This window comes from Seriola dumerili, unplaced genomic scaffold (assembly GCF_002260705.1).
Source record: "Seriola dumerili isolate Sdu_G_001 unplaced genomic scaffold, Sdu_1.0 BDQW01000003.1, whole genome shotgun sequence".
NCBI classification, from domain to species: Eukaryota; Metazoa; Chordata; class Actinopteri; order Carangiformes; family Carangidae; genus Seriola; species Seriola dumerili.
In genome coordinates, this window is record NW_019174258.1 from 9,375,598 (window position 1) to 9,402,100 (window position 26,503).

The 26,503-nt window shown below is 40.3% G+C and overlaps 1 protein-coding gene across 1 annotated transcript in view; it reads left to right on the forward strand.

The window, feature by feature from the left end:
• Nucleotides 1-10,820, forward strand: part of tox3 (TOX high mobility group box family member 3) — a 38,561-nt gene extending 27,741 nt beyond the window's left edge. The window contains exons 3-7 of the mRNA XM_022744162.1: nt 852-1,103; nt 7,417-7,680; nt 7,791-8,021; nt 8,189-8,269; nt 8,489-10,820. Coding sequence (XP_022599883.1) covers nt 852-1,103; nt 7,417-7,680; nt 7,791-8,021; nt 8,189-8,269; nt 8,489-9,331 — 1,671 coding nt within the window. The 3' untranslated portion in view covers nt 9,332-10,820. The remainder of the gene's footprint in view (nt 1-851; nt 1,104-7,416; nt 7,681-7,790; nt 8,022-8,188; nt 8,270-8,488) is intronic.
• The last annotated feature ends 15,683 nt before the right edge of the window (nt 10,821-26,503 follow it).

The following is a 26,503-nucleotide window of genomic DNA, read 5'->3' on the forward strand; positions in this document are numbered from 1 at the left end:
TCCAACAGCGCTGGGAGTTTAATATGATTTTAGCACTATACCACAATGTTTTCAAACAGTACGCTGAGACATGCTAGCAGTTAAACCCATATCACTTCTAGTGAGAGACCCATGCTTTGAAGAGTAACTTAAACAGCAGCAGCAGCAGCCGAGCCCAGCGCCCCAGATAGCACACTGTTTGGCCCTGTGTTCAGCTGCATTTATGTGGACCTGCAGTGTGGTCATTGTGAGGATATGAATATACTGGCTTTCCAGAGTCTAGCTTAATGCAATGTACAGATGACAACAAGACCCAAGTTAGGTGAACAGTCCCATCTCCAAGAAGGCACATAAGCAAATTAAGTGTGACCAAAAGCTTTAATTCGAAAGGCAGAAGGATTAGGCTGTTTGATGAGCAGATTTAAGGGTGCAGGCAAGGGGAACAAAAAGAAACACTTCTGGCCAAGCGTAATAATCTTTGAAAATGTTCTTTAAACCCATCTCCCTGTGACGTGTATTTTCACTGCACTTCAACCCAACATCTTCCATCCCCAAGATTAAGGGCTTTTATCATGTATCCTCTCTCTCCCGTGATTGCTGCTTGATATTTTTGCTTTTGACGTCTTCTTCCGTTTTTGCCTTTTTTCCTTCTTTTTACTCAAAGTGGACTTTAATAGGTTTAGGAAATGTTACATCTTAGTGCACTTCCAGACAAGTGTATTACCACTCCACTAAAACACTCCCTCTCTTAAACAAAGTTGTCTGATTTAATCCCTGAGGGTGTGCTTCCGGCGTGTTGGATAAGGCCCACCTCAGTGAATGTGTTGTGTGTATGGTTTTGATGACTTTTCCTTTTCCGTCTGTCTTTTCAGACTTTTCATACGCCCAGCTTGGGTGACGAGGAGTTTGAGATTCCTCCCATTACACCTCCACCTGAGACGGAGTCTGGTCTGGGTCTATCGGAAGTGGACTCACATTTCCAAGCCATGTCAGAGCCCCCAGGTCCGCACAGGGGTCCATTAATCCCTCAGTTCCCCCCTCAGAGCCTGGATCTGCCCTCTATTACCATCTCACGCAACATGATGGACCAGGAAGGGATGTCTGTCAACAACGGCCAACCTGTGGTGAGCACTGCTATGCATTTATAACACCAGTAAATCAAGGAGTCTATTTATTTTCTGCGACTAGAGAAATGTTATCCTCATTTGTCAACACACAAAAATCCTGCACTAGCACTGCTCCAGCAGCTGTTCTACTTGTAGCTGCAGCTCCAGATGTGATAACCAAACTAAAAGATATGATTTATAAGTATGTACTACTAGAGACCCCTGATATCAGAGGCGTACAGTCCTTAAATGAGCCCTTTTACTGAACCACGATGTCACCTTCACAGTTTTTGTACGCCTCCTGTTGTCAGTGCATCTGGCACAGCATCTGGCCTTGTTTACAACACAGGAGGTATATGATCACATTGAGTAAATGTCATGATATTATGTTACTTACTGTGAGGATTTTTTTTTTTGAAAAGCACACAGTGCACTGGATGATCCCCCTCTGTAAGGTGAGCAGATGTGAATAGATCACAGGTGTTAGAATACAAAGCGCATTCAGCCCCAGAAGGACAGTGAAAATGGGACCCAAAAGTGCCAGTTTCACATGCTCATATTTAATTCATGTTGCCTCCCGAAGCCTTTTTTTCTGCTGTAAATGCTGATGCATGGTTCTGTCCATTGTCTCATGAGGTCTTCGAAATAGACACATGCTTTGTGTGGAGTTTAGGATCAGCTTTGTGTTGTAGAGAATTACCCTCCTAGTGAGGTCTTGACAAACATGTTTTTAGCTTAATCCTCCTTTCCACCGACACAGATGGCCAAACACGGAACAGTAGACGAAGTAATCACTGTCTTTATGTTGATACTGTTATGTGCTATAGATTGTGAGATTGTTGTCTCGGGGATGGGGGGGGATGGGGGGGGGGCATTTTCAAATGCCACAATCATAGAAGCATTGAGGAGGAAAAATGGAAATGTCACTGGCTGACTAGTTGTCTTACAGACCTGTTACAGAAATGGAAGATTCATTTAGGAAAAAAAGAAATGAAAGGACAAAGGCATGAGCAGAGAGATGATGATATTGATGCTGAATGTGCTTTGTGAAGCACAAAGCACAGAAAGAGGTGCCATGATCATTATAACTGTGTGAATAAATGAAATGTGTTTTAGACCCCCTGCTTCTCCCCCTTCTCTGTAACACATTTGTTGAATCACACTGATATTAGAGATATTTATTTACATTCCATATGGGAAGGGGCTATAAAATTTTACAGCTCCTTTTCCTGCTTCCATGCTTCTGGCATGTAAAATAATTGCAGCTTTTAAAATATCTCTGCCGCATACAGTAAGTGAGCCCCAGAAGGCTTTTGCCTAAAGAATTTTCATTTCATGGTCAGTTAAGCTTTCTACATCTGGAAGAAACAGAACCTTGACACAATTACATTCCTGACTGTTCTCACGACTTGCTGGAGGATTAGATTTGATTCTCAAACATTATTCCTCTTTAACACCATTTGCATGGCTCATGTCTCTGATTGTGCAGAGACTCTATTAAAAACTGAGGGGAGAATATGGGTTTCTGCTCTTTGCCTCGTGGCATTGTCGTCGGCACACCACTCTCTCGTTATCAGTCATCGCACATTGTACCGCAGGAAGGCTTGTGGTGGCCCTTCATTTTTTCTGTAAATGGGATTGATCCCCAAAAGTCTTGTGACAATGCCTATAGAAATTCTATTCATCTATGGTTTTATCTGCGTCTTGAAAAGAGAACGCAACTTTTAAATGAGATAAGTAACAGCGCTGTTTGCAGTGCCTTCTATATACAGAGACAATGATTTACGGAGGCCCTGAGAGGGGTGTTTTGTCATTTTGTCAGCACACTGATAAAGGGATGACAACCTTATATACATGATTACATTCTGTGTTATTTGTTATGGCTGCGGGGGCAAACAAATAAACCGTGCACTATTGCAATTACATTTTTCATCAAGCCACCATGCTCATATTTCCCAAACACTTGTCTTGGTTTTCTTTCTCTGTAGTAGCTTACTGGTGGAGAATATTTAGTGTGTGTGAAAGCCTGTCTCTTATCAGAACTTAATGAGAAACCCAACCAGTGAATATACCTGGGCTCTTTTCAAAAGCTTCTTCCATGTCATTGCATTGCCAAGTGTTCTGCTAATTCCTGTCCCCATAACGTTCAGCGTATGTCTTGCAAATTGGCCACAGATGCCGAGCTTCTACAAAGAGAAATACATTTTCTCAGCTGCCTGGCAAGCCCTGAATCCGAAGTCATTATTTATTTAATCTGCTCTCCTAACAAGCTTCTGACTCTCATTTTTGTCTCCCAGCATGTGTCCTCCTGATCTGTGATTGAGTCTCAATAGTGCCAAATAGTACTGGAGTTAGAGCTGCCAGTATTGCTTTATTCACAATTTCTTCTCGATTTTCTCCCTCCTGCACAGCAAGGGTCTCTGGGTTCTATTTCAAAAAACACCTGGTGCCTTCGCCACATTTTAGGTTTTTCTCAACACACGTAAGCATGTACTGAAATGGGCTCTGTGTCCTCCATGATTGGATTCGAAACCTACAGTAGTCAACTAGTTGTATTACATGTTAAAATCAATATTTAGGAGATATGAGGGCTGCTGTCTTAATACGTTTATCACCATGTGGTGATGCATTTATATATTTTTCATTACAAACTGGCTGCTTCACATGTCATTAGCTTTACAGCTTCAGAGATATGCTAATATCTAACACAAAATGGTGTTTGGACCACATGCATCATGCAAGATGAAAGTGAGGCTGAAAAAGCCATTTGCAGTTTGTTGTTCACATGATTTGATATGCCTTGATATTGTGGAGATTGCCAGTGAGTATAATACCCTCGGTTTTGACTGGTCAAAAACCACTATATCCTGAATCAAATGGAAAATGTGAGCACTGTTGCAGAAAGCATGTTTTTCTACACTTCCCTCTTATCTCCCTTCCAAGCCAAGAAGCACTGACATGAGTTGTACATCAATTTAAGAGAGTGGATTTTTTTTTTCGCTTCGTTTCTTTTTTCTTTTCTACCTCGACAGACAGCTATTGTGACATATTGGGTCAGTCAGAAATGAAAGATATTCATGCAGGCATGCAATACTTGTAATGAAGTCTCAGCTTGACCTTCTGCATGATTGATTCTGTAATTTACTTTTCTCAGGCAGCTCTCAAAATGAAATGATGTCATGTTGGACAAGTTTTAAATACCCATAATGCATCAGGAGAAATGGTGGACAGGGTATGGGTCAGCGGTTGTACTGGACCAAGGGGAGGGAACCTCCTGGCCTCACAGTCTGAGGGTGTGTGGGTAGGGGAGAGCGGGGGGGGGGGGGGGGGGGGGGGGGGGGGGGGTTGTTTTTAAGTGGGGGTTATAGGTTGGGGAGTTTGCACACCACAGAGAGAGAAAGGGAGAGAAGTGTGTTTGACTGAGACAGGGCAGGGGAAAGAAAAACTATTTATCTTCATGCTATTATAGCCTTTACCGGCATTCAGAATTCCATTTTTCTCATTTGGCTTAAGCACAGACTTCAGCAGGTTGCAGAAAATGGAGGAAAAAAAATAAAATGATGTACCCGTTTAGAAGCCGAGTAAAGGAATATGTGCAGAGCGCTGATAAACTATCTTTAATAGGACTGACCTTTCATGCTGGCGAAAGTTACTGGGGGATTCATCCTTATAATTACCATATAGATGATTTTACCCCTCTCCTGCCATGGAACATTTCCAAGAGCTCTAGCATTGATTGAATGGAAATTGAACTTGTTAACATTCTTTTCAGCCTGTTACAGCTTAGTACATAGTGCCACTGTTCATAAATTCTCCCCAAATTCTGATTTCCAATATCTTAAAGAACAGACTGGAACTTGCTTTCATTGACATCAGTGTTGAGATTTTTATCACTCGGTCGATGCATAATGTTGCATTCTGAGTCCAGCTGTTGTGTTTATTGGCCTGCGTTTATTGTGGAAAAGGTTCCACACGTTGTCAGTTGCATTTTTTTTTTTTCATCTTTTCTGAATGCTTTATGTGTCTGTGTGTGGACTGTTCGCTGTGTTAAGAGTGGATGAAGCCAACAGTAATGTACAAAACAAGCTATTTTTTTTCTTCTTTTGCAGCATATTGTTAACAGCATTATGTGGATTCCAGCTATTTCAGCTTTGACATTAAAAGCAGCACAATGGGGAATATTGCAAACTGAATCTACAAAATAAACTTTTATTGATCACAGAGTAGATTTCTGCTTGTTAGTGTTTGACGTACAAACACACAGACAGACAACACACCTAGACGCACACACGATCCTGACAGAGGAGGGCACATCTGGCCACTGTGTACTCAAGATAAGGACTTATTTGCAGATTTACGATGACTATCAAAATATCTGGTTAGATGTCTGCTGTGACTGCTGACAATACTGCAATCAAAATGCAAATGAGAAGGCAGAGGGACATAAATAAACAACCTAGTATCAGATTCATATTCACAATCAAGGCAGCTGTTACTTAAGATGATTTCTTTCACTCGTGTGTTATTAGCTGGTATCTTTTCATTCAAATCAGACGTGCTAATGCTGGCATTTCACTGACGTAACTGTCTTCGCGCTTCGGTAACATGAAAACTATTCCATTTGCTGCTGTAATATATGGTGAAATAAGACATTTAGCAGGCTGTTGAATGTGACATGATTAAGTGATGACCAATAACTGTGGTCATCAGTACAGCTTTTTTTTCTTTTTTCTTTTTTTTTTTTTTTTCTTTAATGCACAACATCCAAGGGGCATTTAGAAGAAATCACCATATTCCAAATAAGTGGCAGAATGGGCCATTGCTCTAAGTCAAAACTGCATCATTGGGATTGGGCAAAAGTGTTATTATACAGATGGCCACGACTAATGAGCTCAGTGTGCGCATCTTTGATGTTCACAGCGAGCAGAAAGCAAACTGCGAGCCATCGTGTTCTCAGTAATGAAGATGACAATAGCAATTGGAACATGGCGGGTTGCAGTTATGTGTCATTTGGTCACAGGCTTGTTTATTGCAGCTTTTATATGTGAGAAAAGTGAAAGCTTCCATATTTGAAGAATCACAACAATATGTCTTCAATTTCTTCCCCACCTTTGTCTCACCTTTCGCAGAATCTTCCTCGCGCATGTAAATATAAATCTGCTCTCACTTCATAGATTGTATTTATGATAAGCAGTAGACATGGCATATGAGAAAGAAATGGATTGTAGATCCAATATGTTTCTGTCTGAAATGGCGTTACAATATTGTTTTTGAAGACGGGTATTCATAAGGTTCTTTCAATAAAGCCAGGTGCGTGGGTTTATGATGTGTTGATGTTGGGAGAGATTGAGTTTGTGCTGCTGAATACCAGATGGATGTACCCAGGGAGAACAAATCACCTTTTCTGTTGTGTTCACGTCCCCTCCTCTGTTCCATGTCAGCTCTGCTGGCTCTCTGATCAGTCTTCCCTCTGGGGAGCTGGCAGGCCTCGTAATTTCATCCCCACCACAATCAATGCAAACATGTTGCCTACACCTTCTCCAAGACTCTTTCAAGAACTGAATGTTTCACCAGGAGAAAAGTGTAAGAGATTTTGAAAATGTTATTACATTATACCCTCGATAGTAACCTCGATGGTAGGAGGGAGGGGACCTGTCCAAAGCTCTTAAGCTTCATACCTTCAGCTGGTTGATTTATGGATTTGATTATATAGAAGTATTTTTTCCACTCTTTGCCAGTCAAACATGGTGCCTCTTTCACAGAGTTATAACTCTAAAGTTACATTACACTAAAGCATATAGGCTTGTGGCCACCTCAAACTAAACCGACATGTAGGTGCATGCATACAAACTGTGACTCTAACAATCTTTTTATTGTGGCATTTGAAGTTATGTACCGAGTGCGGGGGAAGTGAGTCCACTTTCCCCTCCAGGGACCAGCCAGTCAAAAGCTGTGTCACAGATTTCCATACAATAGAGTTTTGAAATAAATCAACTGAGCTGTGTAGCCATCTATTACTGGCTTATAAAGTTGGCTCCTCGGGAGCCAAGATAATTTATCATGGCCTGTAATAGAGACATTTAAGACCCAGGACATTGTGACATGTGATCTGACACATAACAATCCAAAGAATCCAATGACCCGATTTCCTCTCTGGTAAAGGGATACAGCTTCGTGATCTTCGAACAGTGAGCAGCAGGGTGCTGTAGTGAGAACAGAGATATCTTTGTGCAGCAGTGTGACAGCAGAGGAACATGGGTCAGTAAAATATTCCTTTGAATATTTAAAGATTGCTTTCTCATCAACGCCTCTCTTTGCTTTTGTATGACAGAATGTGGGGCCGGGCCACCTCCGCCAGTACCCACCCAACCCAGCCATGGTGATGAAGTCCATCATCAGCATGAACAGCTCCAACGGGATGATATCACGGAATCAGCTGACCACCATCAACCAATCCCAACTCAACGCACAGTTGAGCCTAAACATGGCAGGACCCAACATCACCCACACTTCCCCATCTCCGCCTGCCAGCAAGTCCGCCACACCATCCCCCTCCAGCTCTATAAATGAAGACGACCAGGATGACGGCAACAGGGTGAGGATGATGGGAATGAGTTAGTTGTATGGTGATTGTTGAGAATTGACCTGCTGATGTAAAAGAGTTTTTTGTACATTTTCTCATCTTGCGCATTTCTATCATTGCAGGTGATTGGAGAGAAGCGACCAGCCCCCATAGATCCCACAAAGAAGCCCAAGACTCCTAAGAAGAAGAAGAAGAAGGATCCCAATGAGCCTCAGAAGCCAGTGTCAGCTTATGCCCTGTTCTTCAGAGACACCCAGGCCGCCATCAAGGGTCAGAATCCCAACGCTACCTTTGGAGAAGTGTCCAAGATTGTGGCCTCCATGTGGGATGGTCTGGGAGAGGAGCAGAAGCAGGTACGACAACCATTCAAATAGATCATGTGGCACTGTTAACATTTCAGGTGGAAAACAAATATGTATTTACATATATGTGGAGTATATATGGTGTTTATTGTTAATATTTTTGTTAATTAAAAAGAACCTTTACTTGTCCATTCATGCATACCTTTGTGTCATGACAGGTTTACAAAAGCAAAACAGAAGCTGCCAAGAAAGAATATTTAAAAGCCCTTGCTGCATACCGTGCTAGCCTGGTTTCCAAGGTGAGAAACCGTTTCTTCTTTCACCTGAAAAAAGTGTGAATTTGACAGTATCGTGAATTAAATTTCTCAGAATTCTTTGTAATATACTATGCACTGTGAATTTGTAGAAAGCTCTTTTGTAATGACAGAAAGAACTGAAGCAATTTGAGGTGTAGAAGATGTACAATATACTAAAGCCGTGGCTTTGTAGATAACTTCTGATATTTTTTCTCCATCCAGGCTGCAGCAGAATCAGCTGAGGCCCAGACTATCCGCTCAGTGCAGCAGACCCTGGCCTCAACCAGCCTCTCCCCAGGCCTGGTGCTGCCTTCACCCCTCAACCAGCACCCCTCCATGTCCTCAGCATCCCAGGCCCTCCAACAAGCCCTACCACGGGCCATTGCCCCGAAACCTCTTCAGATGAGACTAGGGGGCAGTCAGATTGTGACCTCCGTCACAGTTTCCCATCAGAACATGTCCTCCGGGATGCCCCCGCAGCTGCTTGGCCAGATGGGTGCCGGTGGAGCCATGGTGGCAGGTGCCCAATCCACAGCGGTGTCTCAGATGAGCCCACCCATGCAACCGGTGCAGCAGCACGCAATGCAGCAGCTCCAGCAGCAGCAACAGCAGCAGCAGATGCAGCAGCACCTCCAGCACCATCAGATGCAGCAGCAGCAGATGCATCACCAGCAGATCCAGCAACAGATGCAGCATCAGCATTTCCAACATCACCTCCAGCAACAGCTGCAGCAGCACCACATGCAGCAGCAGCAGCAGCAGCAGCAGCAGCAGCAGCAGCAACAGCAGCAGCAGCAACAGCAGCAGCAGCAACAGCACATGCAGATGCAGCACATGCAGTTGCAGCATCAGCTGCATCAGCAGCAGATTCAACATCTCCAGCAGCAACAACAGCAGCAGCAGCACCAGTCCCAGTGTTCCCCACCCCAGCACTCTCCTGGTACACCCCATTCAGTGGGAGGCTCTGCATCACTCGGCAGCCCCCAGCCAGCCCCACAGCAGCAACCACACCCCTCCCAAATCCAGGCCCACGCCCAGGTCCTGTCCCAGGTCAGCATTTACTGAGCCAAATGGAAATCCTATCTCAAAGAACGGGAATAAAATAAAAGCATCATTCCACGTTGCTTTTCTAAGTTGCACTTAAGAAGTGTGTAAGATTTAGAATGTTATACAAAGAACTTGTCCATTGTTATAGACGGATATGCACACACGTGTACAGGAGGTAAACATGTTAGCTGGGCTTTTGTCGATAAAATAGGCTGAGCTATGACAGAAGCCTGTTAGGGCGAGCGCCCAGTGATTGTTTATTTGTTTGTTTGTGAGGTCTTTCAGTTGTCAATTTAAACTGACTGGGCACACAATATGTTGAAAGACATGTGTCTTTCACTGTTTTATTTAACAATAAAGCTTTATTTATGAGGCCAGAGTTGTCAGTTCACCCCAGCGAAAGGACATTTTAAATGCGTTTTAACAAAAGGATTTTTATCAGCTCTTGGCTGGACTGAATGACTCACAGGGTCCTTGCTGGAAACCAGTAACCCACACATCAGTCTTTGTTCCCACACTGGACAGTATATAACAAGACTTTCTTAAGTCCAACCTTTCTCTTTCACCAATCATTCTCGCAGATGTAACTGTTCAACAGTGGCATGGAGGAAATTATTGATCAAATCATCACACATTGGAGGCCCAGTGATATTTGACCACATTTAAACCATGTTACAAATGCAGAATAAGGGGAACTGAAAATACAAGGTCTTGGGATGCAGATCTCTGAATGAATGACTGAACAGACTGAGACAGAGACTGCCATAAATCATTTATGTCATCACATCATCAAACTGTAGCTGTAATCTGCTGTACAGGTTTTGTAGAGTGGGGAGAGATGAGACCTCCTTTATCCAGTAATCTACCCACCAGGTGATTTGCCCAAAAGCGTGTAACTGGCACCCCCAACCCCCTCCAAAAAAATTCCTCTTTAATCTATTTGTTTTTACTTCAGATGTTTAACAATTAAATTATGTTTTTATCTTGTGTAACAAAGGGGATATTTTATGGTAAATACAAATTTCCGGATCAAGGAAGATGGTTTGGGGATTGATGTATTTTTACTCTGCTCCTTGATACCGTCATTGTTTTAAAAAAGGAAAAAAAAGAAAACTAGCAGAGCCAGTTTGTTGCACTGCCAAAGCCAACTGAAAAGGCATCGGAGGTATTTTTGCCAGCTGTATAGAAGTCCCTGAAAAAAAGAAAATGTTGTACATTTTTCATATCACCTGTTGTAAAGTTTTAATATGTGAGGCTTTAATTAAAACATTGTTAAACGACCTGTGGATTGCTATATCACATAGTGCATTTCTGCTCTTTTATACTTTTTTATGAGTTACAATAGCAGCGATTAATTTTGTTTGTATTTTGCTTACAAACCAACTGCTTCTGAAAACTGTCTATAGAATAAATGCATATCGGTATGGAGTTCTAGAAAAGTTGTTTTCAGCTCACAACAGGAGAAGTAATTTAATGTTTGAGTTTTTGCTGGGCCATGAAGTCGAATCCAGAGACATTCCATCACTAATATGATAGTAGCCATAATTTTGTATGAAGTATTATATATTTCTTTGTGTCTCTGTTCAAAATTAAACTATCAATCACAAATATTTATTTGGAGGAATCGGTTTATTTCAAAAGTTATATTAGCCATAATTTCTATGAGGTATTTCTTCACATCACCTTGTTAGCTATTGAAAATAAATACACTGACAAATAAGCATTCGGCTCTGTACGAGCTGTACAAAATAAATTTGTATGTTTTCTATGGAGTAATTCTACAAGAGAAAAAAAAATACTTTGCAGGGATATATGAGCATTCATGTTGCCATTATTATAGTGTGTGCTGTTTCTCAGTGATTTGAATGGAAGTCCATTGTAACTGTGTGTAAAAACAGTGTTGATACTGGACAAGGTCAGCATGTAACTGGTACTTGTCTCAATAACAGTCCCCCTTTTCACACACCAGTGCATTGGATTCTGCCTCTTTCTTACTCCCTTCAAAATCGCTTCATTTCCAAGACATCCCCAGGGGTTTGCTGAGCTCCCTTGAATAATATGGTGAGCGGGGGAGGGAAGGCAGGCAAACAATAATTATCATATCTTCACAATAGGCTGTGAATCCACTGGCCCAGAGAAGGGCCTTCTTTTTTTCCACAGGCAGCTGAGACATTTTATACATGGGTTAATGTTAGTTACAAATTAGGAGCGGGAATCTGCTGCTGCGCTTCTGTGATAGCAGCTTGATAGAATTTTTAAATTTTGGTTTGTTTTCAATTAGTTAGTTTTAGAAAAGCATTTGTAATTTGGGCCGAGGCCTGTCGCTGCTACTGCGGTGATTGGCTCTTCAGCTCGGTATGGAAACGATGCCCATTTCTCTGCCTTGATTAATTGTAGCATCTGTCCTGTCAGAAGCCCGAGTGAAGAGGTCTGCAGGAAAACTGCAAATAAGTGCTGGCAACAGTCTTAAAGTGCTTATGATGAAATGAAAATTAAAAACAGCAAGTGCTGCGCATGACCTGAATCTCAATACAAGGGGAGAAGAGGAGAATGTGAGAGCGGGTGTCCATGGATACCAAACACATGCTTTAAAAACACACAGTAATGAGGCTCTGGGAAATCGCTGTTATTATTCTGAACAGATTCACAGCAGAGCCCATTAATAATGCATGGAGCTCCTTGTTATTCCATAACCCCTCAGTACTGCGGTCACTGTGTGTACAAATATCTCACAGCCAGGGTTGGAGTTATGGGACTCTGCAATAAAAAGGTTACAGATATTTTCAAAACATTGCTGTACACACACACACACATAATTTACAAGGATAATACACTGCTCCCTCTATAATGGGGATTGGTTTAATTTGAATAGGTGAATAAATAAATTTCACCTGCTTTATGCAGCAGACTTTGTTGTATCTGCAAGATTTTTTTTTTTTTCACAGCGATGTGATCATAGACGCATGAAGCAATCAATATCACCCATGCTCTTCTTTCTTTCTGTCCTCATCATTAACTAACGCTGATGAAATGCATGAAGGGCGCTATGACATTAATATGTCATTTGAGTAATGCAATCATGAGGTGACCTAATTGTCCTCCACCGAGGTCAGTTGCTCGGCACTGTGCCAAGGATGACTAAGGAGTCAGATGTGGAAGCTAGGGGATTCTGTATTTTAATGATTTATTTGGCTCTTTTGTTGTTTTCCCGTCCAGTGCACAGATACAATGTGAGCATAACAAAAGCCCTGCTGACACTGACCATCTGACCATCAGACCCACGCTGCAGCCAATCTCACAGTCTGGACTCAGGTCACAGATGCAGGACCTGCCACTCTGCTCGGACACTAAACTTTGTGTCCTTAAGAGAAAGAAAGAGGAAAAAAAAAAAACAGGCCAGTTTTGCTGATAAGACCTGGTTTAGGGGAGTGCAGAGACAGCTGACCCTATAAGTCCAACACCAAGCCTTGTTTACAGGGAGGAAGTAGGCCTCCAGTCAAATGGCTGACTACGTTTAAGGAATTCTTGACCCTGGGATGATGAGCTTCATGGAGGGAACTATTGACCTCTGAGATGAATAGTGAACTTTGTTTGGGGGAGGGGGGGGCTGGCTGGTTGGACTGTTGACATCCCTGACCAATGGTAACGTTTGTTTAGAGAACTTTTGACCTGCCAGAGTAAAGGAGCGCCACAGACGATGCCTTGGAGCAAAGTTAGTAGTACATTCAGGGGGACTAGTATAAATATTATGATACCCTTGTACAGGCTTTCTGATAATCTTATCTTATTCTTTGAATTGGGGTGTTAAACTCTCTATTCATCATTGACTGGTCAGTTGATTTAGCACTAATTACAAGCAGTTCTCATTTTCATTATTAGGAAAATATGCCAACAATAAATAAAAAATTTGATATCCTGCAGAAAACATGAGTTCAAACATAAATAGTCACGTATGTACATCTCTTTTCCCCTCTACATCTTTTCATGCACACACACAACATGCAAACTCACAAATGCACACATTTTATTCACACTTTTTCCATCCTTGGATTTCATTGCAGTGATGTTGCCTTGGTGACACTGATTCAGCCATTAGGCTTATCCCCCTCTTTGTTGAAGGCTGTTACGGTAAGTCTGATCTGCCAGTCTTCTGACTTCTGTCAGCCTGTGCACCACTTCACCATAACAATTCTCATACGACCTGTCTCATATATTTGACCATATACAGCAAGGATACTATGTGTTTAATATATTCAGAGGAAGTGGTGCAGCTGTCAAGGACTGAATAATCCTCTTTCCTCTAACTACAGTATATGTAGTCATAATCAGTAGAGGACTGAAATGGACAGAGATCTGCTGTTACCTAAATGTTAAGGTACCAGATTTGAATTTTGCAGTACACTCAGGGATGGAAGAAACTGCTCTAGATTTAATGATGTTATACATAATATAAGTCTGAGATACCAGCCTTATAATGATTTTAAAAGTGCTTCATGGATCATTAGACAATTGCAATCTAGAATTTAAATGCTAGGATTTTTCATGCTAATACCACAGCTTTATGTATATATGTTTGAGTATATATTGTGCAGTTGAGCACAGACTAAACTGAGGACTGATAAGCAAACCACCATTATCCTGCTGTCAACACCATAAAGGTCATGGAATAAACATCTAAATCCCAAAGAAAAACTGTTTATTAGAAACAGTTGTCACCATAACAATAACACCAGTGAGCGTATGAGGAGCTGGTTTGTTTCAGATTATTATGGTTAGCGTGCTGTGTTGCTGTGCATTGTCAGTATTAAGCAGAGCAAATGTATCTGGAGCATTGATTCTCTGATGAGTTATACAGTCGCTCTGGAAGAAGAAGAAAAAAATTACACAGCAAGCTGTCAGTGATTTGAGAAAGCTTTCTTTATTGTGACAGATCATCATGCCCCAGAGGTTGACAGATGTCCCTGCATTGCATGGCAACGATAGCAGTTTCTTTTTATTTGGACTTTGTTTGGTTTAAGAATGTAAAATGCAGCTCACTCTCCCTCCACTGCCACTTTCCGATTTATTTCATCAGTATTTTATAGGCTTTGTGTTCAGCAGAGGATCCCAACTCTGAAATTGCCTTTTATTGCAACTTACTTAGCCTGTTAATATAGGCTATTACAGAGCCAACATGTTTCTATGGCAACAAAACTGATAAAGTGTACCAGGAGACTAGAGTGATAGATTACACGTGCACGCTGTGTCACATCCAATTAACTCAAACTGACTGTACACCACATTATGCCACGACTTGCAGGAAAATCAATAAATATGGACGGTACCCAACAAGGTTCCCCCTCTGTTTCTTTCTTTCATCCCTTACGATGCCAGCGAAGCCAAGACAGATCATGCCACTAGGATGTCCCTGCTGCTACAAGAGGCAGGTGCTGTGTAGACACCATTCAAAACTTGGCCTATTCAATCCAACTCCTCTAACGCTCCATTCATGCATAGCAAAACACCATCTGCTCCTGTTTTGCCCGGAGCAATCACAGCTGACCAAAAAAAAAAAAAAAGAAAGAAATCCATGATAACAGCTGTTGCCAAACAAAAGCCAAACAAAAGGGAGTAGGAAAAGGTTAGAGACAAGTTCGACACCAAAAATTACTCATTGGAGAGGGCGAAGGAAAACATTTACTCTTGGTAATAGTAAAGGAAATGGGATGCCATCCAGCAGAGAGACGGGGAAAGGGTTAAACATGAGCCACTCGGTCTGTGGGCCTGGCAGACTTGAAACAGTCCAGGATCAGGTGATAATAGATTCAAGCTGAGGATGATTCTTTTACACAGTCAGTTCTCAGGGAGCAGGAGCACAGGCAAATGAGCCGTAGAGTCCTCACAGTGTATGGCTGCTGTCTGAAGCACATGCAGGTACTATACACACAGGCCGTCCAGGAACAGGAGTTTTATACAGGTATTATTCTTTATACTGCACGTACCTGTTGGCATTAACTGCCTATTATGTTAGGTGACAGTAACTAATGATTATTCTCACTTTTGATTAATCTGAGGATTTATTTCTTCATTGATTGTTTGGTCCTACAGCTGTAGAAAATGCCCAGAGCCAAATTGAATTATTTAAATTGCATGTTTTTCCCAAAACATTTTCAGTTTCCCACAGGCGTAAAAGTACTACATTTTTCTTATAGTATATTTGTTCATACCATAATATAGAAATACTCCAACATTAAGTACAAAGTATTATCAGCAAAGTGTACTCTGAAAGTAAAGGTAATCTTTGTGCAGGTTCATTGTTTTATTATCGGTGTATTAACATATACACAGCATTTTACTGTAAGAATTGTAAGAATAAATAAAGCACCATCTTTTATGACCTGATCATAGGTTTCGCATGTAGAAGTAGCTGTGAAATAAATTAGTAAGCAATATACTTTAAAATGTAAATACTCAAGTTAAGAATGCACTGTGCTTAAGTAAGTGTATTTTCCACCGCTGGTTTCATGTCAGTCGGCAAATACTCAATAGTGAGAAGCTGGAACCTGGAGATTTAAGGAAAAAGTGTTTACTCGAATTGTTGCCTCTCCGTTGCCTCTGACAGCTATACAATCTGCTGCCTGCTCCACTCTGTTGACAGCTGACAGTTAATTAAGACCACAATCAAGACAACAATTGTAAATTAGGGCAGATTACACAGAAAATCTGAGGTAATAATTATAATAATTAAATAATTACTAACAGACAGTAATAAAAACAAACATGGGCTGGAATAAGGGATAGAAATACATGTGTCCTTGCTTCAGTGAGGTTTATAGTTTTCGCCCTCCCCTGCTTTATGCTGCATTGTGGAGTGATTGGCACCAGTCCTCGACCCTGTGAGGCCTAGCTTGATCTAATGTATGGCCGCTGACCTGGGGGAGGGGCTGCGAGCGAAGGTGAAAGACCGAACAGCTTGCATGCCTCCAGACCTCAGCTGCCCATGCAGACGGCGAGCTGTAAAACCACCGTTTGAGCCACATAGAAGTGTCACGGCAGCCATATACAACGCTGACAGGAGCTCAAATGCATCTCATACACAATACAAGAGTTAAACAGCGGCCTGAGTGGGAGCAAAGTTAAAGTGGAGGAAGAAGAAAAGAAGGGAGGGATCAGTAAATGATGATGATCTTAGCCATTGTTCCCATGGGGATAATTAAGTTTTATCTTATCGTTCCTTATGCTGACTATGAACAGACCTGGATCTAATTGCATTTTCACATAATTCATAACATTAAAATAATTCCTGAACCTCGCAGCACCAGATGGTTGGGTGTGTTTTCGCAGCCATAAAACAAAAGAATGTGCAGGAGAAGCTTCAGACAATTACAGGAAAGTAGTTGAAAAATAAATTCATGTTTACATTCATGTTTCTATGATCTGATTTATAACCTAAGTGACAAGATCTGAACTTCCAGATGCTAGGGAATTACAGGAAGAAGGAGTTGAAGATGATTTGGAAATATATTTTTAACCAATTTGACTATGAAACATGCAAAACTCTGGGTTACACCCTGATGCTGTGAGAGATGTCATTGGTGGAGTTTTATTTATAAACAGAAGCTTCAGTGGCGGTTGATCAGTCGATTTGCCTAACAAATATCTCTCCAACACATTTTCAGTTGGCTGCACATGATGGCCTCTTTTCTCTGCAGCACCATGTCAAGCAATCTCGAACCAAAACAAAAATGAAACAATTGTATGAATAGGTGATGCTGAGCGTCCTGAGCTAAGGACTCTGCGGTGGAGCTTAACATGGCTGTGTGGATGCCTGGACAGTGTAAAGTAGACTTGTAATGAAGCAGGGAGAGACAGGACAGAAGACAGGCTCCAGCCTCACGCCATTAGAGGTGATTTGTCTGCCAAACTGATTCCAGTCCCAGTAGTTTTATCAGTTTAATGCCCAGGCAGCGTTCATTATTTCTTAGCCGGGAGGGTCAGCCTCTCTTCAGCAGAACAAGTGTGGGTTGTGTTTCTGTCAAAGAGGGAGGGGGGTTAGTGCTTGACCCGCAAAGCCATTCAGTTCTCAGAGTGATCCATTGTTTGGGTCCTCTCTTTGTTCAGTTGCCTGCAGAGAGAGAAGGGGCCAGCTAAAGGGGATGGAAGGAGCAGAGCTGGGGTCTCTCTGGGTGCCAGGGGTCTGCACTTATACCCTCAGCACATTCTCACCTACAGTCCTCTCAGTCCTAAAAGGCCACTGAAAGGCCTCTAATGTTTGTTATGTGTGCCAGTATTTATTCACATATACATACTGAAGACACTTCACTTCAGACTTACACTTGTTTTCTATACGCAGCTGAAATATTTCAAATATAGACACTTTCTGTGAATCCAAGCAGGCAAGAGAGTGAAGAACAGTGTCAGTGTTGTTCTTTCTGTGAGACTACTTTAAGAATGGAGGGGTTTTAAAAAAGCAGACCTGTCTCACTGATATAAAAGCTTCATACAAAAAGCTAGAAAGTAACACAGAGTTAATGTGGGTCCAAGCAAAATGCTATGACATTAACAAGGAAGAGCAGTGGCAGGGAGAGGGAAGGTCAGCCTGCAAAGCAGCCTTGTCTGTTTGGTTGTAAATCACCTGGATCCGAATCTACTGTCGTCAGTTTTCAGACTAAAAGTGATCAAAACAGTTTGATTCAATATTACAAAATATTAGATTTAACAAGTCTCTGCAGCTACTGCAGCAGCTCTGTGAGGCTGTCGTTTGGGCTAACTGGTTATGTCAGCGTGCTAACATACTCACAATGACAATACTAATATGTTAATATTTAGATAGGTATAATGTTTACCATGTTCACCATCTTGGTTAAATGTGTTAGCATGCTACCATTTGCTAATTAGCACTTCAAACAAAGTACAACAGTGTCGTTCCTTATTTAGTCAGAAACCAAAGTATTGGACAAAGAGAGATTTTGACCTAGCGTTGTATGGTGGGATCACCAAAGTCTTCATGCTCTAAGGACCATGATTGTGTAAAAATTCATGTCAATCATGTCAAGAGTTGTTGAAATCCTTAATACTTCAGTCTGCACCAAAGTGGTGGACCAACCGTTACTGCCATCCATAGAGCCCTGCTGCTAGCATGGTGACATAGCTTAATCTGCAGAGATTAGATTGCTTCTCGACCAGTAATGTGATGAAAGTTAGAATTTTTGCATACAAAAAATAATGGGATGTTTTCCAGCTTCTGGAAGCTTTCAGTTATCATAATATAATATATATATATATATATATATATATATAATAATGTTGAGTCCATATGCTGCAAAGCACTGATGGGTTAGAACTGTTCAGTGTGGAGGTTGCATGCTGTTCTGGTGTTTATGTGTGTTTGTGTCCACATATATTTTATGTGTATGTATATTTTATAACTGTATCTGTATTATCGTTGCAGTAAACAGGTAATCTCTCCCATATGCTGTGATAGAATCCACATCCTAAAGTAAATTGGACATTTTACTATTTTTTTTATTTCACTGATTGAAAACACACTGCTGCAGTGTATTTGTAGTCAGTGAGTGAGTGAACCAACATTAATAGACAGTTAGCAATTAGAAATTCAACTGTAATAAAAGCAGTCTTTGGTCTTGTATTATGTGACTCAAGAATTTTAATCAAACTGCCACTTAACATTCAGCCACTCAAGGCAACTTTTTTGAAGATGCCCTGCAGAGAAATAACTGGCAATTTTATTTCATTTTAAAGAACACTTAATTTAATTTACTATGATTCCCCCCTTCCCTCCTTCAGTAATTAAATTGTTAAGTAAAGAGCCCTTCACTCCCACACAGGTATTTGTGATTATTCTGACTGATTAGGCCTATGTTCAGGATGACGCTGGGCAAGGCAGTGATGGAAATAAGCTGAGGTCACAAAACTACATATACAAATAAGAGTGATGAAGGTATTAAGTTGTCCCACCCAACAGGTGCAACAAAACTAACAAATGAGTCACAGAGGTGTCAATGAAACCCGTCTGTACACATGCCCAGACAGACCTGAGGAGAGGTCTTATCTGGCAAATAAGTGAACACACCTGTGTTGGTGGACTGTGGCTGTGCAGGGACTTTGAGCTAAATTCACAGCAAAGGGAAAACTGCTTTATAACTGTCATTTTGTGAGCTTGTTAGCTCGGTTGCTAACAGGACAATAGTTTTTTCACCATTGCCTCCTGTCACATAACTGTATATGAGACTTTCCTCAGTAGAGGGTTAAATAAAAGTGAAAGGTGCAACACAACTAACGTACTATGATAGCTCCCACCATTTTTAAATCCATTCGATAAAAGGTTAGCACTGTCACGGTGGTTTGCAATTGGTCAACAGCGCAAATATGGAGGTCAAAGTTGAACTAGACATCAAAGATTTGTGAATTTGTGAAGTTACTTTGCCCTTGTGAGTGAATCCACACCACTTCCATTCAAATGGATAGATTTTTAAAAGAAAATACTTCATACTGTTGCCTAACGTGACACTGGACAGTTGGCTAACCCTGACGAGCCGAGCTAGAGGTTCTATGCAAACTGGCCAGCTGAATTCAGCTGAAGCTGTGGGTTCAGTCGATTTGTCTAGCTGCTCTTTGTGGTGATTTGGGGACTTGCTGATGGTTGGTCTATTTATCATACAAGTCCTAATGTGCTAATTCTGTGTTCATAATCTGAGGCAGCATCATCGATCAACATGGCTGTGACAGCCCCCCCCCCCCACCACCACCACCTCCCATGTCAGAGGCTGTTCACATGCATAAAGGAGTCATTTCTTCACAATGTCCCAAATTCAGAGCTTCACTCGGTAACAATACAAATGAGCTTGATATGCCATTGTTGATTAATGTATAATCACAGCCCCTCATTCTTTTCTGGTTATTAAAGATCTGTGTTTTGAATGAATGAGGTTTGCAGAAGAGATGCACCACTCTGCAGATCTTTCATGTCTGTTTTACTCACTGAAAGACTTGGAGAGTAATGCAGACATTGTATTTGGTGCCGACTCATTGCAATGATACATGTCTAAATGACGTAATATTTGTAAGCTTTTATTAATTTATCACAGCTTTTAATTCTTTAAAAACAAAACATCAGTTACGCAGGATAATTTTCTCTTATATATTATATTCTTGTTTTATATTAAAAGACAGGGAGACATACAAAATACAAAATAAAGGTATTTTAGTTTGTTATTGCCCCCATACTTTCATATTCATATATACAGCACAATCACTATGACTAATACAACATGAATACTGAACACATAGTACAATCAAATGAGACTCGGCAGAGTAGTGAGGTCTGATTCTGGAGAAATTAAAGGTGACACAGCTAATTCAGCAGGCAGACATCAGACATGAGTGCTTGCTTTGACCTTTACTATGACTATGAGAACAGAGTAACTCACAAGGGGAAGTGTATTAGAAAATAAATGAAAGGTCTTGGTGGAAAGGTCAGGACACATGTTTCTGTGATGTGGAATAAAGTCTGTTTATAGCAAGGTTTTACTGACTGCACCTTCATACAAAGACTCCTCAACAAATCAAGGCTTATTGAGCCTCAGTGAAACACTCTCTGCATCTATTGTATGATCATGTCTGAGGAATTTGTAAAAACACCCTGTGGTTGTGGTACATTTCACTTACCACTGGTTTTTTAGTTAATGAGATGAAATGTATCCCCACAGACAACAGAGCAGAACTTACTTTGCTGCTATATAGAGGAAATATGAAGAGGCAATAGACTGGCCAGCATGCCTTTGCAGACAGGTCTGCAAAACACATACATAAGTTATTAGGCAGTAAAATAATAAGACAGTAGAGACACTATAATCAGATTAAGTGAAGAATTTTCTATTTTCTGTTTCATTTTCAAAACATCAGACACATACAGTATATATAAATAGATTTTTCTCTCATCAGCATAAGTGTTAAAGGTTATATTTTTGCAATAATTACACTGTTATCTCAAGCACTGTGCAACTTAAAGCAGAAAGTGGTTTGTTTAAAAATTTGTGCCTAAGGTGCATTAATAATAACAAGGCGTCTGACTTATCTGAGTTTGCATAAAGAAACTGAACTATCAGTAGTGATTGTACGTCAGCCCCCAGTAGGCCCTGTATGCTGGGGAGGACACTGCAGACACATCCCTCAGTGAAGAGCCTCATGATTCTTTTAACTTCTGTAACTCGATTGATTCAGGAGCAGTTCATTCAATTGATCTATGTATAAATGTCAATTCTGCAGCTTACAACCAGCACTCAGGGCTAAAACACCACAGAACAAACTGAGGAAAAGCATGGTTCTAGTGTGTTATTGTATCTTTTTTAAATTCAGTAACAAGGGATTAGCTAGATCAATTTCAGTTTCTCTCTGTAAAAATGATTGTGGGGCCAAATATTTTCATTGTGTACTATAAAATAGTCATAACAGTGTTAAAAAAAAATACACGTACAATACCCGTGCTTGTGTAAGGTCAGTTAAACCTTGTGAAAAACAAATACTTTGTGTGGAGTAATCAGCCCCCGAGGGAGGAACATATGGTTTGATCTTCATTTAATCACATCAAAATCATTTCACACTTTAGGAGATTTGGATTAAGAGTAAAACCTCACATTAGCTACACAAGAAGGAACCATGTGCCTTCCACATGTGGGTCTATGTTGTAACTGTTGCAATAGTTTTCACCACTGTGGCACAGTGTTTGGCACAAACGGAAATCTGAGCTATACTAAAAATCCAAAGGGAAAAGATCAAAATACCAGCCAAGGTTTGGTGGCTTTGGTGAATCCATGAAGAAATACACATAACATTTTTTAAAATGGTGACCGCTTCACACAGTGGTTGATTCCATATCAAAACATACTTTTTAAGAATAGTAACCAACAAAAACCTACATTAATTGATTTTTACATTAAAACAAGTTGTAAACACCACATTGACATATTATAACCCATTAACAAGGTGTGAGCAGACGCTGGCTAATGTACCCATCAAGCAGACCAACAATTAGCATTTATTTGAAGTTGTGTTTTTAGCCCCCTTGCATATATTCACTCTCCTTTAAGCTCTGTTTTGTCTCTCCACCATCTCCTATATTTCATTCAGGAAATATTTGGATCTATCTCAAATCACTGAGCTAAAAGATGCTAAAACGCTGTAGAGCTGAGTGGAACTGCAGAGTCGGGTGATAATTCCCTGTGGGTTCTATTAGAGACCCCTGCTTTACATGTAATCATTTGATCCCCTGTCAATATCAAAATATTGATTAGTGCAGCTCTAAATACATCCCTCATATAGTGAACTGAATACTCATTGACCACATTGGTTATATTTTTTCTGGAAAAATTGCATTGAATTTTTTAAATATGTTTAAAATGTATACTCCCTTCCAGCTTCTTGTCTGTAATTTGAATATGATTTATGAAAGATATTTAATGTGTTTTTTTCTGCAATGTGTCTGGTCCTCTGACAATATGTTACAGTTACACAGTGGTGGTTTGGTTGCATTGACAATGACTGAAGTTAAACTATGTGTTTTAATGAATCATGATTAAGTACAAACACATTTAATAACATTCAATTTTCTTTAATAACAGAAAATGGGAATAATTTAGCCAGTCATAAAAAATTGCCAATTTCAAACTATACTATCATTTCATTCATTAACCTGGCAAAATCTACTCACCTATCTAATGGAAACTATTCACTAACCTACTGTACCTTATGCCAAATTAGAAACATGATGGACGACTGCATAGCAACAAATCTCTGGAGAAAGAAAAGGTCTTGCAAGCTATAAATCCACGGCCACAGTAAAATGAGATATATTTCTTCAACTGTTGTCCAGTCTTTAATATTTTTCCTCTCTCTCTCCCTCTTTCTCTCGCTCCCTCTCAGTCGTAAATAGTGATTCACAGCTCTGATTCTGACCAAGCTCATGATTTTAATTTTCTGTTTTCAGAGTAATAAACACTGACATGAGAATGAGCCTCAGGCAGAGACTTCTAATGAGAAAATGAAATTAGTTTTTCAGCTGACTGATCAGAAACATTTCATACATTATAATCAAGCATTTATTTGACGTGATTTGTTTTGTGTGTGTGTGTGTGTGTGTGTGTATGTGCACAGGGTGGACGGGTGGGGGTGGGGGGTGGTTGTAGGGGGGGTTCTGAATGTGCACATGTAAATACATTATTCATGCTTCTGTTTGTGCTATGCTACTGCCTATTATTGCTACTCCGAGACGCAGCTCATGACATTTTCCAACCTTTTGTACCAAATGTAGCTGCCTGTCTCAGTGTATGTAATTTTATGCCTCATCTTTCACTGTTGCATCCATCACAGTCCACCACAGATAAACTACGCCGGTCAAGTAACCAATTACACCTGGCTCTCCTGTTACAGGGACCGGGGAGGGCAGCAGGGATGGTCAGTTCACTCTTATAATGGACCAAACTCTGACACATGACATCATATGAGCTAAATAAGGTGGATAAATAAGAAACAGTCTTTCTTTTGTGCCATGCACTGATTATAAGACGTTCTTTTTCACATCCATAATTGATACGATGATGCTACAAATTAGTATTTTCTATTTATCTCTCAAGGCTACAGATAAACAACTGTGTAGTGATCATTTGAAACCCATTAGATTATGTCCTTGGTGAGAATTCACTGGAACAAAAAGGTCATTGACAGAGCGCTTGAAAGTTGAAAAGACCTGAAACCCAGACTCTAATTTCCATTGTATTCACTGATTGACCTCAAAAGAATAACTGCTTGCAGGAATACTTTGCCCGATAAACTGCAATTCAAATTATGGGAAATAAACTCTAAAAATAACATTTGAATTGGATCATTGCAATATTAAAAATGACTCCACTACTCATGAAAACAGTTAATAAGGAAAATCATTTTGTTGGTATGTCTACTCAGGCCAAGTACGAATCATCACTAGTACATTATTTTCAGTGTTCATCCTTGCTCATGTGGATATCTTCTCTTCCTTATTTCTCTTTAAATTGTTTTAATCCTGTTGCCAGAGGCCTGTACCAGAACATCATGTTCATTAGCATCTGTTTGCTGTTCCCGCAGAGTTGAAAGTGTTTTTCTTCCCCCTCCTTATATGTGGATAAGAGCTTGAATTACTGCAATGCTACCTCAAGTCTCCCTCGGTACCATCTGACAAAACTAGGGCAGCAAGAAAAACAAAGGGTGGGCAATGTCTTCGTTGTCATGTTACATCACTCATTTGATTCTTTGCAAAAATTTTCTGCTGTGATCTGGTTAGTGTGATGAAGGCTACGCTCAGCTCTGCAGACCTGTAGAGTGACAGTCAATTAGCAAAGACAAACAAGATGACAATTTTCACAGACAGTTCTGTAGGACATCCTGGCACGTTGATAAAATGCTTCATGTTGGGACAGCATTAGATAACCTTTGTTGAATAGTTTTGTTATCTGCAAACCCTCCCATGCAAAAGCTCAGAAGTGCTTCAAACATTCTTGTTTGACTTTTTATTAAATTTAATGTTGTAAACCTTGTGACAATTTAAAGGAAAAACCTGAATACATGAGTGCAGAAGCATAACACATGCAGATGCTTCCACATTGGGGAAATGGATGGTACAATTAAGCAGTTAACATTTAAGAAGCTGCCAACTTCACGATGCACAGTAGAGCAAAGTTGCAGGCAACCAAAACAAAGAGCTAAAAGACATTCAGTTGCTCTGTAGAGCTGAGGGAAAAAGTAGATTAGGTGACAATTCTCCACTACAACTGACCCCTCTGATGTTTTTATTTGAAATAGTACTCCAGTGATTTTACATTGCACTCTTATAACACTGTTGGACTCACGATGGCCAATTAAAAAAAAAGCACAACCATAGATATAGTTTTTATTCCACACATTTTTCTTTCTTGTCAAAACCTGGCACCTGCATTATCCACAACACAACGTGACACCAACTGCTCTGTCGAAGATTCAAGTGTGTTTCACTAGTAGCTGCTAATGTAGCTTCAAACTGCTTGGCTCAAGCAGAGATGAGGAGTGGTCTGCAGGGATCTGGTAACATCACTTCTTTTTTACTGCACACCTGCAATTTTTTTTTTTTAATTTTCAGACTTGTAGCCTTCAGCCCCAAATGACACTCCTTCAAGTGGCATCACTTTGTCATGCAATTTTCAGATTTTGTGCAGCTTAGCAACCTGAAAGACCATGTAGGCGTACTGAGCCTTGCTTGTCATCGTTACAATAATAATCATGTGAAGAGTTTCGTTGACCCACTCATCTGACTTTTCCCTTTGCTCCTGTCATAATTATTTTATTATTATTATATTATTTATAAAACATAACTATGGGTTATAATAACCTGCTGCACATACAACCTATGGACTCGTTTTTTTTTTTTACAGGAGAACAGTTTCCAAAAGGCACATAGGCACAAAAAGACTTTGATGTGTAAAATAGTTGGAGTTTCCCTTTAACATTAATGTTGCCACCAGTAACTGTGGGTGTCGCCAAATTAACCAGGACTAAAATCTGAAGGATTATTAATCCAAGATACAATTACTCTAATTTGAATACTTGGTCAAATATGGGCGATTTAGAAGGAAATAATGGTTATATATTGTAACCTCTGATCTATGATGTGACCTCCTCACTCGATTCAGTCTAATCTCATTTTATGTCATGTAATGATGTATGTCATGTACCTTTATCTCATTAAATCTTATTTAATCTTATTCAGTAAACTAATCTTAGTGCATCTCACATACTTTCTATTCATCTAATCTGAGCTCATCTCTCTGCCGAGCAATGTTTTATGAAAATTTGCATGTGCAGGAAAGGAACTGTCAGGTCAACATGTTACAACATGCAAAAGCTGGCTCAATACTCCAGAAAGCTAAAGGTCACAAAGGTAGTCTTTCATAGTGAAACCACACAGAAGAGCTATACGAAATGCTTATCCTAACAGGAAAAAGACAAAAAAGAAAAGACATGTCAGCAGTCATAAATACAGTAATAAATGCCTGAATAGTTGTCCTGTGAGCTGAGATTCTATTATGAACTGAACTGTGGTGATCAGCAGCCATTTTTTTTTTGTGTTGAGAATAAATGAAAGCCCTGTTTTTATAACAGAGAGGCTTTAGATAAAATGCTGAAAGA